The sequence below is a fragment of the Drosophila pseudoobscura genome, chromosome X (assembly GCF_009870125.1).
Source record: "Drosophila pseudoobscura strain MV-25-SWS-2005 chromosome X, UCI_Dpse_MV25, whole genome shotgun sequence".
NCBI classification, from domain to species: Eukaryota; Metazoa; Arthropoda; class Insecta; order Diptera; family Drosophilidae; genus Drosophila; species Drosophila pseudoobscura.
In genome coordinates, this window is record NC_046683.1 from 38,905,988 (window position 1) to 38,920,751 (window position 14,764).

At 48.3% G+C, this 14,764-nt stretch overlaps 2 protein-coding genes across 9 annotated transcripts in view; one reads left to right on the plus strand and one right to left on the minus strand.

Moving 5' to 3' along the window:
- Positions 1-209: 209 nt before the first annotated feature.
- Positions 210-14,764, minus strand: part of boi (brother of ihog) — a 30,198-nt gene continuing 15,643 nt past the window's right edge. For 5 of the 8 annotated variants that reach the window (XM_015186836.2, XM_033383293.1, XM_033383294.1 and 2 more), the window contains exons 2-9: positions 12,936-13,034; positions 6,072-7,320; positions 5,807-6,002; positions 2,288-3,013; positions 2,051-2,227; positions 1,821-1,990; positions 1,167-1,484; positions 210-1,022 (exon numbers count right to left, since the gene is read on the minus strand). In XM_015186836.2, the coding sequence (XP_015042322.2) occupies positions 426-1,022; positions 1,167-1,484; positions 1,821-1,990; positions 2,051-2,227; positions 2,288-3,013; positions 5,807-6,002; positions 6,072-7,286 (3,399 nt within the window). In that variant the 5' untranslated portion in view covers positions 7,287-7,320; positions 12,936-13,034 and the 3' untranslated portion in view covers positions 210-425. Of the gene's footprint in view, positions 1,023-1,166; positions 1,485-1,820; positions 1,991-2,050; positions 2,228-2,287; positions 3,014-5,806; positions 6,003-6,071; positions 7,321-7,498; positions 7,571-10,421; positions 10,559-12,935; positions 13,035-14,764 lie in introns of those variants that run through there. The other 3 variants (XM_033383292.1, XM_015186835.2, XM_033383295.1) reach the window with 3 other exon arrangements.
- On the plus strand, positions 3,192-5,780 carry z (zeste). Its single transcript, XM_002134557.3, is given in 3 exon segments — positions 3,192-4,006; positions 4,075-4,604; positions 4,670-5,780. Coding segments are annotated over 3 exon segments (1,755 nt in total). The 5' UTR covers positions 3,192-3,659; the 3' UTR covers positions 5,548-5,780.

Consider the following 14,764-nt stretch of genomic DNA (forward strand, 5'->3'; position numbering starts at 1 on the left):
TTGTAACAGTGCGATATCACAGGAGTCTGGATACAAAATTTGGTTGCACTGCTTAGTCTCTGAGATCTAGGCGCTCATGAAGACGGACCGACGGACAGATAAACATGGCTATATCGATTCGGCTATTGATGCTGATCAAGAATATTGATGCTTTATGGGGTCGGAAACGCTTCCTTCTGGGTGTTACACACATCCACTGTCACCACAAATCTAATATATCCCTATACTCTTTTTGAGTATCGGGTATAAAAATAAAGAGGGTATAGATCTTCTGTTTCCGACTGCATTTGCAAGCCTGGGTATCGTAATAGTAATTGTAATAATACATAATATATATTCTATATATGTCGCTAGTCTTAACTCTTGTCTCGTGTGCTTAGGCTCCTGCTGTTCTTTCTTGTCTAATTGGATGCTCCTCCTTCGACCTACACCTCAATACTGTTGAGACTGCCGGACGATATGTTGTCCGTGTGGCTGCCGAGTCGCGTTCGCTTGATCATCGCACGGCTGGGCATCGGCGAACGCTGCACCCGTGGACTGCCAGGTACAATCGGTATGCCTACCAGACCCTGGTGCCCCTGATGGTGGTGCAGGTGTTGGTGGTGTGGCGGCAGGTTGTTGTTGTTATTGTGATGCTGATGGTGGTTCAGATTGAGATTGCTGTGGCTGTTATGCTGGCTGCCCGAGGCGCGTCGCTGTCGCCGCAGCGAGGGTATGCGCGATGGTGTGGGAGTACCGTCCTCAGGAAAGCCGGCCCCGTACGACGGCTGCTGGTGCTGCTGCAGACCCCGCACACTGCGCTCCAACATGGGGGAGGGCCCGCAGGCTCCAGGAAGATGTATAGGCGCCTGCTGCTGCTGGTAGTAGGAGGCGTGTGGCGGCACTGGCGGCGGTTGCTGCTGCAGCTGTTGCTGGTGGTAATCGAGGCGCTTGTGTAGCATAGTTGGTGTCCCCGGCGGATGATACGGCTGGGCATGGTGCAGCCCGCTCTGGTGCATGGCTGCCACAACGCCAGCGTTGCCCTAAATGGGAGAATAAGAGAAAGAATCAATAGATGAGTAAGGGTTTGACTGTTGATCCGGGTGGTGCTTTGCTGATCGAATGCTGGGCGAATGGATGACATCATGGACAAAAAACAATCTCATCATGGTTGGGTTGGTATTTACGTTTACTGGCTTGCCAGAGCTTGAACCTGCACCAGCACCTGTTGCTGTAGTGGCGTTGGTGGCGGATGTGGATTTCTTGGGCAGCGGCGGCAGTGGCTTGCTGGGGGCGTCCATCGATGGCGATGGCTCCTGCTGCTGCTGGCTGATGCCATCGCAGGCCTCCAATGTCTCGCAGGAGGACGAAGCCATTGCTTGGAGGGCATCCTCATCTTCTGCCGCCTCTCCAGGGCCTCCTCCCGGTATGCAGTGGATCCCATTGCCTTTTCCATGGCCATTAGACAAGGGCGGCATGAAGCGCAGCTCCATGACGTTGCGGTTCTAGAACATTGGACGCAGAGTTTGGCGATGGGGAAACACAGAACACAGATGACAGACAGAAGACGACAAAGCAAAGCCCAAAAGCAGCCAAGAGACCAGGAAATAGACAGAGACAGAGCACAGAGAGCACAGAGGCACAAGCGAGACAGACAGAGACAGGGATAGACAGGGGGTCACGCTTCCAAATCCAAATGTTTTTTGTTTGTTTTGTTTTTCGTTGTTTTTTTTTTTAATTTTGACCAACCAACCAGCGAAAACTTTTAGGTGTGTATTTCGAACACCGGATGTGAAGCTAAGTGAAAGGATAAAATAGATATCTCCTTTGGAGATACTCACCTTGTCGGAGGCAGTGTCCTGGGCCAGCGGGTTAGGCGTGATATTCATGCGCGGTATAACGCCATTCAGGCGTCGCACATCGCCGCCGCTTTTGTGATGCCCGCCAACCCCCAGCACGGCGGAGGTAACAAAGTCAGCTTGTATATGCTCCAATTGCGGTTTGTTCTCATCTGCGGGGAAGCGTCAGATTAAATACTGAATAAATATCCGGGTTCAATGGCAGGACTCACCCTCTGGCTGGGAATTCTTGCGACGACGCACGCATGCTACCACTGTTGCAATCAGCAGTAGCAGGCCGACAACGGCGGCACCGGCAATCACCGGGTAAATGGAGCTCTGCGACGGCTTCCCCTGGTTGGCGGGGACCATCAGGGGCGTTGTGGACGATGCTGTCGGCTCATTTAGCTCTGCAAAAGGGGAACAATTCAAAGGACTGCCCAAAAAAAAGTCACGAGAGGAATACTCACTCTTTGTCCGCGCCTGACGAATGGCACTGAATTCGGAGGCCGCATGGGCATTGAAGGTCTGCAGCTTGAACTCGTAGGCGGTACCCGCTCGTAGCATATCGATCTTAAAACGGCGCGTATGGCCGCCATCCACAGTCGCCTTGAGGTACTCGCCCGCCGAGTCAGTGGGCCTGTAGTACGCATAGTAGCCATCGATGCTGCTGTCGGATGAGGAGCCCGTGGCTGTGGCCGGGACAGCCGCAGCGGCCAGGGTCCAGTGCAGCAGAACGGCAGACTCGGAGTAGGGTTCCACGTCGCGCAGATCGGGCACCGGGAGGTTCGATTTGGCTACGCCTCTCTCTAGGAAGAACTTGAGTGATGTGTTACCCTCCTTGTTGTCGTTGTTCGAGTAGACGGCCACGATCCGGAAGCGATAATACCGATCCGGTCGCAGTCCCGTCACCGACGACGTGAAGTTCTTGGGGCCGACGGTTACTTCATGCTGCTGCTGTTGGTCCCGGTCGTGGCGATCACGTCCGCGCGTTGCCTTCCAGTAACCGTAGGGTATGTTCTCGTTGGTGGTCTGCCAGTTTTCGCGTGGAATCTTACGGAAGCTGTCGCCGAGCATGCGATACTGCACCTTGAAAAAGTTGATGGAGAGGCCGTCGTTGCGCGGCACGTTCCAGCGCAGCATGACGGCATCGTCGGCCAAACGGGTAACATTGGGCCGTGACGGTGGCACCATGTCTGCAATTGACAATCATCCTTATTAACTTTATTTTAATTTTAAATGCAATGCATAAATATTCAATGAATTTGTGGAGCTCTCTTAAAAAGTGATGGTCACATATTTTGCGCCCATTCAGCGCTGCCAGACACGCAAGAAATCGATAGTGGAATCGGTAGTTTCAACCCATACCTAACTCTGTGCCATCGATAGTGCTATCGATAGTTTTTCACCTCTATACTCAGATTGAGCTAAAATTTTCGCTGCTGTACGTTTCGACAATTGACAACAATTGCGCGGAAATTCAGGGGAAAAATAATTTGCCATAAATAAAAGCGAGGCGCGCCGCCTCAATGTGTAATGTGTTTTGTGTTTAGCTAATTAGCGTACATCGTACGTACAGTAGTTGATAGTTATATTAAGTGCAATAATAACATAGAAACAGTGCAAAAGTAGACGAAAGACGACAGAAAAACGACTCACAAATAGACACTCAGCCACACAGCGCTGCCACCTGTGTGTGTGCGTGTGCATATTCGTGTGAGCATTTTTCGTGTGTATAAGGAAAACGAGTGCAATTGATTTTTGTGCAAGAGTCGAACTCGGAATCCGAGTCCGAGACCGACGCCAACCCACTCAAAACAAACGGCGGGAAGAAGAAGGAGAATGTCGTCGGGGGTGGAGGGTGCCGCAGGTGGGGGTTCAGCGAATGGCGGCAGCGCTGGCGGTGACAATGGCGGAAATGGCAGCACCACTGCATCTGGTGGTAACGGTGGCTCGAATAAAACGCATTTGCCACTCACGCCGCGTTTCACTCCCGAGGAGAAGGAGGTTCTGTATACGCTCTTTCATCTCCATGAGGATGTTATTGACATTAAGCACCGGAAGAAGCAACGCAACAAGTACTCCGTCCGAGAGACCTGGGACAAGATCGTGCGCGACTTCAACTCTCATCCGCATGTCAGTGCCTTGCGCAACATCAAGCAGATCCAGAAATTTTGGCTAAACTCGAGGTTGGTAGACCCTCTAAAGCCTTCTCTATGGCTCCATCTAAAGAGTCTACTCTCCCGATGTCTTTTAGGCTCCGCAAACAGTATCCGTATCGTGAGAGCTCCTCCGCCTATACCGGTGCCGGCGGCGGTGGTGGTGGTGGTGGTGGTGGTGGCGGTGGCAGGGCCAAACAGCAACGCACCGTTTCCGTCAAGGTGGAACCCGATTTCGTCATCAGCCCCGATGAATCGGAGCCCAATCCCCAGGGCGACACATTCGATGAGATCGAAATGGATGCTAACGATGTCAGCGATGACATCGAGGAAGATCCCATTGAGGTACAGCAGCAGCAGCAGCAAGCGCACGCGCAGGCCGAGGCCGAGGCACAGGCCCAAGCCCAGGCACAACAGCAACAGACGGCAGCCGTAGAGATGCAAAAGATGCAGAGTGCCGCAGTGGCGGCTGTGGCGGCTGCAAATGCCAATATGCTCAATACCCACCAGATTAATGTGGATCAGATCAGTGCCGAGAAGCTTACCCTCAACGATTTGCTGCACTTTAAGTCGGCGCGACCACGCGAGGAGATCATACTGCAGATCAAGCATCCCTCGGATGCGACAGGTAGGACAGACTTCCATAAGAATCCTCCTTATACTATACTATATATATTCCCCTCTTTTATATAGCCACACAAATCCACACGATACCCACGCAGGCGCAACAACATACCATGGCCACCATCACCGCTGGGGGCTATAACCAGCAAATCATCAGCGAAATCAAGCCCCAGCAGATCACTCTCGCCCAGTATCAGGCCCAGCAGCAGCAACAGGCCCAGGCGCAGGCCCAGGCGCAGGCGCAGGCCCAGGCACAGGCCCAGCAGTTGGCACAGGCTCAACAGATGGCGGCCCAGCAGCAGCAGCTGGCGGTTGCAGTGCATCACCAGCAACAGCAGGCGGCAGCCGTTGTCGTACAGCAGCAGCAGCAACAACAGGCGCAACAACAGCAACAGCAGCAGCAGCAGGCGGCGGTAAAGATGCAGCTGACTGGCGGTACGCCCACCTTTACATTCAGCGCCATGCCCACGGTGACGGCAGCCACGGCAGTGCCCGTGGCAACGGCAACGATACCCAATGCAGGCAGTCCCGTCCGCAATGGGTCGAGTGGGGGCGGCGGGGCGGTTGGATCGGCGGCTGGAGATGGCTATGAGGAGCGGATGAACTACTTCAAGGTGCGGGAGGCAGAGCTGCGGTGCAAGGAGCAGCAGCTAACAACCGAAAAGAAGCGCATCGAGCTGAACAAGGCCCAGGATGAGCTCAAGTATATGCGGGAGGTGCACCGGCTGCGCGTCGAGGAGCTCAAGATGAAGATCCGTATCCTGCAGAAGGAGGAGGAGCAGCTGCGCAAGAGCAGCAGCTCATGAGATGATCTCCTGGAGAATGTCACTGCAGCAGCAGTAGGCGGAACAGAGGAAGAGCAGGAACAACTGGAGGAGTACCCGCAGGAGCAGGAGGAAGAAGAGTACGATGAGGAGTACATGGATCGTTTTATCGGGGGTTTCTAGTCTATAAGTTTTCACTATTGGTTCGTCTAAATGTCCCGCTAGCAGATAAGAAAAGGGGGGGGGGGGGGAGAAGGGGCTGGCCAGCAAAAATCGATAGCCTGGCCAGCCGCTATCGATAATTATTGATTAAGAAGCCATCACTTGAATGTACAGCGCAATGATCTATCGCACACAAGAAAAATACAGAATGGGCGTGGCCATCCGCAATCCACGATGCAAAAAATCACATTAAATCACAATCATTCAATCATTGACTCACCCAAACGGTTGTACTTCCGCTTGCCCTTGTTGCGGGATCCGCCGCCGCTACCAGAGGACGAGGAGAAGCCAGAGCCCGAGGAGGACCCTCCACTGCCCGAATCATGCGACGAACGCATCGGCACATTCCCCAAAGGCTGGTAATCCTCACCGCTTATCTGAAGGGGATTCACACGCAGCATATTTCCTTCGCTGATCTGTGGATAGACATGAGATGACGCATTAGAAGAACATTCATCAAAGGATTGCAGATCTGCTCTGCTTACCTCTCCCAGGGTATTCCTCGCAAAGCATTGCACTACTCCCGCATGCCGCTTCTGCACGTGATGGATGAGTAGGCTGCGGTTCTCGGCAAGCGTCTCGTTGTCGGTGCTCGCATCCTCGCCGTTGAGTAGCCAGTATATCTCCGGCTGGGGATTGCCTGTGGCCGAGCATTCAAGGGTCAAGGAGTCGCCCTCATTGGTGAGCGTGGCCGCTGGTCCGCGCAGTATGCTGGGGCGCTCCAGGACCTGCAGCTTGATCATGTGCACACGGACGGGCGCTATACCGTTGTCCAAGCGGCACACATACGAGCCTTGATCCTCCGGCCGTACATCGGTTATTTGCAGACCATACGCGAGCACTCGACTGCGATTGTGATTGATGCTGGGGAGAGTGGGGCTGCTCCAGACGGCCTCTGGCCTGGGAGAGCCTACGCCGGGGCACTCCAGGATAATAGTCTCGCCGGGGCGCGCCTGCAGCTGGCTCGCCGGCTGCTGGAGAAAGTAGGGCTGCGTGCGGTCCGTGTAGTCCACCCTAAGGTCGATGACTTGGGGCAGGCGGACTTCCACCCCCGTGATAGCATTGGTTGCCGCGCAGGTGTAGTTCCCCGCATCCTTGGCGCCAACTGAGCTTAGGACCAGGGCCCCGCCCGCTCCCGACACCAGCATCTCTGTCTGCGGCAGCTTCTCCCCGTTCCGGTAGAAGCTCCAGATGGCCGGCGGACTGGAGGTCACCGTGCCACATCGAATGAGGACACAATTACGGGGCGCCACGCTCCAGCGTACCGCATGCGGGCGACTGTAGCCGTTGGGATTGTCGATCGAAATGGAGACGAGGGTGAGTCGAGCGGGCGTCGAGGCCAGCGCCCCGGGCCCGTACCAGGCAACGCACTGGTAGTCGCCCACCGTCTGTGGACTCACGTAGATCCTTAGCTTCCAGGTGCGCTCCTCGTTGCTGTTCGTCACATTGTAACCGCCGCTGGGCCTTAGGTAGCGGTACGCCACGGATCCATTCTCCCGGAAGCGCCACTCTAGTCGATCGGGCTTCAGGTTCATCTCGCACTCGAACACGACCTCATCGCCTTTGGGGGCCACCGCCGATTCGGGCGCCCGCTCGATGTACACCCCTAGGGTTGAGGGGGAGGATGAGGAGGTGCTGCTACTAAGAGCCAGGCTGAGGATAAGGGTCAGGGCCAGGCACAGGGTCACCAGTCGCGCCATGGCTCTGGTTCCACCCGGGAATTGTTTGTCGCCTCTGGAATGAGATGAAAGGAACGATTAGTTTTATGGCTTTATGTTTATGGGTCTGGATCTCTAGGAATCTTTTATTATCTGAATGAAAAAATAAATACTACTCGTATCTTTAAAGTTTGAAATCTGAAATCAGTTGATACTTTGGCTCCTGCAAGTCTGAATCAAGGGTTATAGCTTACGCTCCGATGCTCTTCGTTTGATTTACGTGTTACTTATTTTCAACTCGAAGCTCGAGAAATTCTAAAGCTCTTTTTGAGAGTTAAATTGAACAGCACATTCAATCTCATTCTCCTCATTAAATGGAATTGATTTCGAGCCAGGTAACCGGTGGAAGATATATTTTCCCCTCATTTAGGTCTCAATCAAAGGGCTGACGCTCTCTCCCTCTCTTCGTTAGATTTCGTTGATTTCCCACAGGAAACAAGGTTTTCCCTGATGAATCCATAGTATTATATAGTATATCCATCGGTAATATTCCATTTATATTCTGGGAGATCGAAAAACCTCTCTGATAAAAGGAATCTCTTCAGAATCTGTATGGCCGGAAACACCCGGGGATATGTCTGATGGATGACTCCATTACCAACTGACTCTCGCCTCCCTGCAAATATTTGGCATACGCGGGGAATGCCGAAGCCACAGCCCTAAGAAGTACCCTCAGACGGATGGTATGGTATGGTACATACCACATCTTGGGCCCTACTGTACCTGCAACAGCAGCAGCCGATGCAGCAGCAGCCGGTGACTGCTGACTGGACAGTGGGGCGCGGCAACGGAAGCAGTCGGTTGGCCCAGCGATGTGCCATTTAAACTGGACTGCCAAGGACTCGTCGTCGTCGTCGTCGTTGTCGTACCCACCAGCAGATTGTTAATGGCGTGTCATTATTATGAGCTGCTGCCTCTGCCCCTTCCCCTGGCCTTGCCCCTGCCACACAGAGCAGAGCAGGAGGAGTGCATTCAGGGTTCCAGGTTGCAAGAACAAGTTGGAGCCGAGCGACAGTTTGGGTCTCGATTTGAAATTTAAACGATGCCACAACACAAAAGCGCGCGCGGAATTCCAAGAAAACGGCCGCCCCAGTCGTTAGGTACGAAAGTATCCTCTTCATTCCTGTCCCCTTCCCGCACCCCATACCCCCTTGTGGCAGACAGACAGACAGCCTGCTCCACGCAGTCCTGTCCTCCATCCTCCAACAGCCTCTTGACGCACATAAATCGCGCAACGCGGCTCCCATTTGATAGTCATTATTGGGGTCCGCGAGGCGCGTGCAGCTGCCGCCGCGTTCGATGTTGCTACAGACAACACAGACATCGGCTGGTGCCTCAGTTGCCTCAGTTGCCTCAGTTGTGGCTGTGGCTGGCTCCACTTGTTAACGCAAGGAGCAAACCGGACTGCCTACACAGTGCGCCCAGACCCCCGGACCGATCCCCGAGTTTCAAGAGCCCGCGCCCCAGAGCGCAGAGCCCGCTCGAGAGACGGACGGACTGGGGACGCGCTGATTTAAAACATCTGACAACAAAAGTAAAGCGCGAAATTGACGCAGGTTTCTGCCCCATGCACTACCATGTTGCTCTTGTTGTTGCCCTGCCCCGTTGCTGTTGCGTGTGCTGCAAAATTAATGCGCATTCCTGGGCCCAACAACAGCGGCAGCAGCAGCAGCAGCAGCAGCACTGGAGCGGTGGAGTGGCTAGAGGTACTCCTTTATCGAAGAAAAACCAAAAGAAAATGGGGAGCATCGAAGCTTCTATACCCCTTGATTGATCCTATGATTCCTATGTAATGAGAGGATCGATAATGTTTTCCGATTGATCCGATTCCTACAGGATAAACATGATTATGAGCGACGTTTCAACAGATAACGCGCGTGCAGCAGCAGCGGCCCTCAATCGGTATCTGCATCATAATACCCAACCTGAAAAGGGGTATCAATCAGGGATGAGCAAACAGGAACAGCGCTGGCAGAATTCAAGGAGCTGGCTTGTCTAAAAAGTCGATTATTGCACGCAACAACAATGGGGCAGCCCTTATACAGTTTACGTCACATGATGAAGGAAAAGTAGTAACAGTTACGGTAATTGTGGCACAATCTGTGGAATGTTGCACAAATGGGAATGGGAAATGGGAGAACTGTTATTCGATAACAAAAGACATGTTGCTGTCGACTGTTGTGCTGCCTTTGCAAGACAATCGATAAACGATCCGACTCTCTCCGTTCTTAGATTCTTGGATTCTTGTTTCTATTCAAATGTTGCTCAAACTAAATCTCTACCAACAATATTGCTGCACAACATTATACGTTTCTTCTACTGTCCCATGGCAGCATGTTCCCAGTAGAAACAGCAGGCAGCAAGCAGATGTTGCAACGTTATTCACCGTTCGGCCAAAAATGGAATATGATATTGCGAGGCCGAGGCCGCTACTTTGAGGGGATCTGCCTCATGCCTCTGTCAGACTGTTGCCTCTATTGTGCTGCAGAAGCACACGTTAATTGGCTGTTTGTTTCTTTTGGTTTGTTGGCTTAAAAAGTTAATTCGATTAACCAAAAAAACTGAGAAACTGAAATAGAAACAGAAACAGAGGCACGAACACACATTTGTTCACCCCTTCTTTTTGTTCACTCATTTGGTGACGTATTCATGTTAATTCATGGCGTATACATTCGAATGTGTGACCAATTCGAGTTATTAATCAAACTAAAAAAACATGAATTTGATGGAAAATAAATATACGAGTATTGTATGTTCCAAGCGGTTCGTTATTCCCCCACTGTTTTTGTTCATTTGTATTTTTTTTGTCAGGAATTACCATAAAAAGAAGTAGAAGAATGTTAGAGGCGGCGCCACAATTGAATTTGAATGAAGGCAAAAGAAGCCTCTATCTTTGAAGTTCATTAAATAAATGCTAGGCGTAACGACCGCCCCTACATGGTGGTTGAATACCATCTACCACCGACCATCTCTCTATTGGGAAGTGTGTGTTATGTTGTCCCTCGCCTCTCTCAGGATTTCCACTGCCACTTTTGTCTCGGCGACTGCTTTTTGGCTATTAGCAGCGGCAGTTAACAGCTTGTAAAACACGTAACACCTGCTACAAGTTTTACTTACACAGAGAAACGAGCAGAGTACACACACGGCAACACAAACAGCAGAGGAGCAGAAGAGAGTTCAATAAAACCTGGGAAACAGAAGAAAGAAAGAAGGTTCATCAGCATCATCATCATAACCATGCCTATACCTCATACTCGATCATTATTATGATCATTACAGATTCAGCAGCAGAAGCAACAGTTTCCTGGCAGAAAAGGAGCAATAGAAAAATCACGAACTATAGTACACAAAGCCCTCCTCCTCTCCTCGCCTCATCCTACCCAATTTACCCATCGTTCTTGTACGTCGCGTTGGAAACAGTGAATGATAACTACAAGGAACCGAGGAAAGAGAAGTCGTTATCGTTAAATCAAATGAAATGAATCAAATCATCAAATCTAATAGAAACGGCTCAAGGTCCTGAACAATCTGAAAGTGATTTTTTAAATGAAATTAATATGGAATATCGATCTTTGCTAAGATAGAGGATAAGATAATCACCTAGAATCATTCTCCTCTTTGATTTTTTAGTAAATTCTTTGGAATTCTGGGAAGTTCTTAAAGTCCAAGTTCTCAAATTCCATTCTCAATGAAAGATGTGAAAGTTTCCCAAAAGATAACAAATATACATACATATATGTATATAGATATATACATACATATATGACCCTATAATCTATACGTATACATACGTGCATATGTATATAAGATTACACAAATTTAGAAAATAAAATAAATAATTTGTATAATAAAAACATAAAGAAATCAACGAAGACTCTCAGATAACAAATATTAACAAAACTATTTACAAAACCATATCAAAAGAGCAATGGAAAATGCATTATGTAAAAGATAGAATTTGAGGACCAATGTTTGTATAAAACTTCTTATACAAATACCAAAAATATTAATATTGATTTAAGATAGGGGAAATTCTCATCTAAAAGTCAAATTTAAAAACAGACTAAAAAACTACATATGTATTACAAAAGTTGAATATAGCATACAAAAATGTTCTGAATAGAATGATAGTCAGACGCCAAACCATGGCCACACTGATGAGAGCTATAGTCAATTTTCAATCCCTATATAACGAATGAATTTCATTTTAAGCAACATTTTTTTTGATAAAGTGTTCATTTCAATTGGAAACGATGTGTCGATCTGCCAGTTCTTTCTTCTCTACCATAGAGGATGTTCACTGTACAGACACACGCACACACGAATATGGCGAAAATTCTTTGGGAATGGAACCTGTTTTGCCGCAGCATCAGAAGCAGCAGCTGAAATCTTCTTTGAGCCCCGCGACCGGAACCGGAGCCCAAAACAAGATGCCAAAGCTCTCGCACGCACACACACACACACACACACACACAGATGCATAAACAGACACACTAGAACACAGAAATAGATAGACAGACAAAGACAGACATATGGAGAGAGAGAGAGAGAGAGAGAGTGAGAGAGAGGTAAGCAGGAGCGCTGGCCGGGAGGAGACATTCGCCCAAGTAAGGGCCCACCTCTGTCTCTTTACTCCTAAAATGAAAGGTACATCCATTCCAAAACATCTTTAACCCTTGAAAATCCATTCGAAAATATATATTGAACCTTTGGACATCCATTCGGAAACCGCTTTAACCATTTTGAAGCATCTTTTGCGTTTAGGAAACATCTTTAGCCCTTGGACTTCCGTTCTGAAAAATCTTTAACACTTGCAGATATATTCGGAAATATATTTATCCTTTGGACATCCATTCGGAAACACTTGGATGTCCAATTGGAAACCCTTTTTTTTAAATGGACATCCCTTCGGACATTCATTCGGAAACAAATATACCCATTCGGACTTCTATTCGGATAGTGGAAGAACTGAAGGATAATTCCTCAAAGTAATAGTACCCCCCAGGAAGGGCACAGGCACAGGGTCCGCATCGCAGAAATAACCTCTTCCAGCCCGTAGTGGGAGTGGGGGGGGGGGGGGCGATAGAGAAAGGCGCCAGGGCGATGTGGCACACAGAGAGATGAGGTGGAAGAAACCACTCGCATGTAAACGAGTTCGAAATCTGCATTCCACGGAGAGCCAACAGGATTTTCTGGAACCTCTAAAGACTCCTCTGAAAATTACGATGATCATGATAATCATGATGATAATGATGATGTTGATGATGATGATGCCCCACCTGTTTCTGTTTTCTCTGTTGCTGTCTGCGTTTTGGGGTTCATTCTGTTCTGTTCTGGAAAAGGGAATGGAATGGATATCGTATAGGAGTCTTCGTCTCTCGGATCTGGAGAGTGCGTGGGCCCGAGAAAACGATTTGTTTGTGTGGAGTGTGTGGAGAGTGTGTAGTAGATGGCTTATTGTTATGTTTATGGGTGCGGGAATCCAGAGTCCAACTCCATGGGATCCATGGATCCAGACGCCCACGTCCTCACAACAATTCTCATGGAGTAGGAGGAGGAGGAGGACTTCTGCTGCGTGGGCGCCCCTCTGGAGCTCTGGATACCAGGATTAAAGATTAACAGCTTACTCACCTTTTGTGTGCTTCTGCTCTCCTTGTCACTCTGTCTCTCTTTTTTCTCCCTGTGGTGGTCTGTCTCTTTCCTTTGATTCTCCTTTAAAAATTCAGTTTACTGAAAGAAATCGAGGAAAAGATATTCAGAAATCCGAACAAAAATCAAGAGATGCCCCTATGTAAATATTGAAAATAGATGACATTTTTAATGAATTTCAAAATAATTGAGGCCCAAAAAAAGCTCCAGACGGCAGGCGCAAAAAAAAATGGAGGGCTAAAAATAAAAGCAAAAATAAAAAAAGTAGGGAGAGAAAGAGAAGAGAGCAAAGAGTAAGGTTACTCAGGGAAGAGTATTTCGTAATTTATTGGGTAATATAGTATGCACAGAAACCACTTTTAAATTACTCTATAATAGTAAAACTTATAATCCTGAATGGACTCCCGATTAAATGATAGACAAGGCATAAAAGGAGGATACAAATTGCGAAAGAAAATGCAAAAGTAATTAAGGAATAAAAGAAGTAGAAGAAGACCTTCGGTAGTCAGCAAGTAGGTAACGTTTTTTCGAGGCACAAATGTTTTTCTTAATTCTGATCCAATGACCCAATCATAATGATTATCGGGTATCTAGCAGATACAATAATTCTTTATAACACATCGTTTAGGGGTTTCTCTAAATTTCCATAAAAATTGACAATTCATACTGTCATCCTTCAGAGGATTATTTTAATTTAAGTTTAGTAAAAAAACCCAACAAATATAAAAAAACCAACATATTCATATTTCTTTCAAATAAAACACCATAAAAGTGTCTTAAAATGGACTATTATTGGACTTATGTATGTAACATTAATCATAATGCATTACCAGGGATACCCCTAATACCCACTGTAATACCGGCGGGCTAACTCTGAGAGCCGAGACCTCCCTTTTAGTGTTTTGCTGTCCATTTAAAAATACATAAAACTAAGACGGAACAGATCCGGATCGGAAAACCCCTTGCTCCGACGACACATAATGCCATAAATATAAAAATAATATTGAATTGATAAAGAGAAAAGAGAAAACAAGAGGAGTATAGAGGACAAAAAGAGGAATAGAGAATCCAAAGAGAGATGAGAAGAAGCCAATCACAATAGATCGAAACTGAAGAAAGTATTACTGTGGGTTCCTGAGTTTCCCTGGCTTTTTCAAAAGTTTTCTTGGATTTTTCTTTACTTCTAATTTGCTGTGAGGCTTTTCTCCACTTATCCCACCCGCACACATACACCTCCTCCCGCTAAGAAACGCCCCGGAAAACGCCTTGCAGTTGTTGGGTCATAATTTTTCAAGAATCTTTGAAATGTTGCCAAGTCGAACAGGGCCTCAAAACAACAATAAAAATAAAACGAGCGCCACCCTCCCGCCCAATACAAGGAAAAGTCCATCCCATCCATGTGTCCACGTGCTAGTGTGAGTGACAGTTGTCATTTTTCATAAATATTTTCCAATTTTACCTTGCAAAGCCAAGTGAGAAAACAACGACAAAGCAAAGCAAACTGAAAAAAAAAAATAAAAGAACATTTCCATGGGAGGTCGAATGATTTTAGCGATCTATTGGGGAATATTAGGGCAGTGACAGGCGCCATAATAATCATCAGGAGACGGGGGAATCTTAAGATGGAGATCTACACAAAAATATATTCCACTTATGTGCATATGTATGTACATATGTATTCGATTCTTTGGAAGAGACCTAGCGGAGGAGTGGGGAAGATCGTTTACTGCTAAGCCACGCCGCGAGAGAGAGCGCAGCCACGACTGGGAAGGTGTGCTGGAAGAAATATCTGTGAGCTTGCATCGCAACAA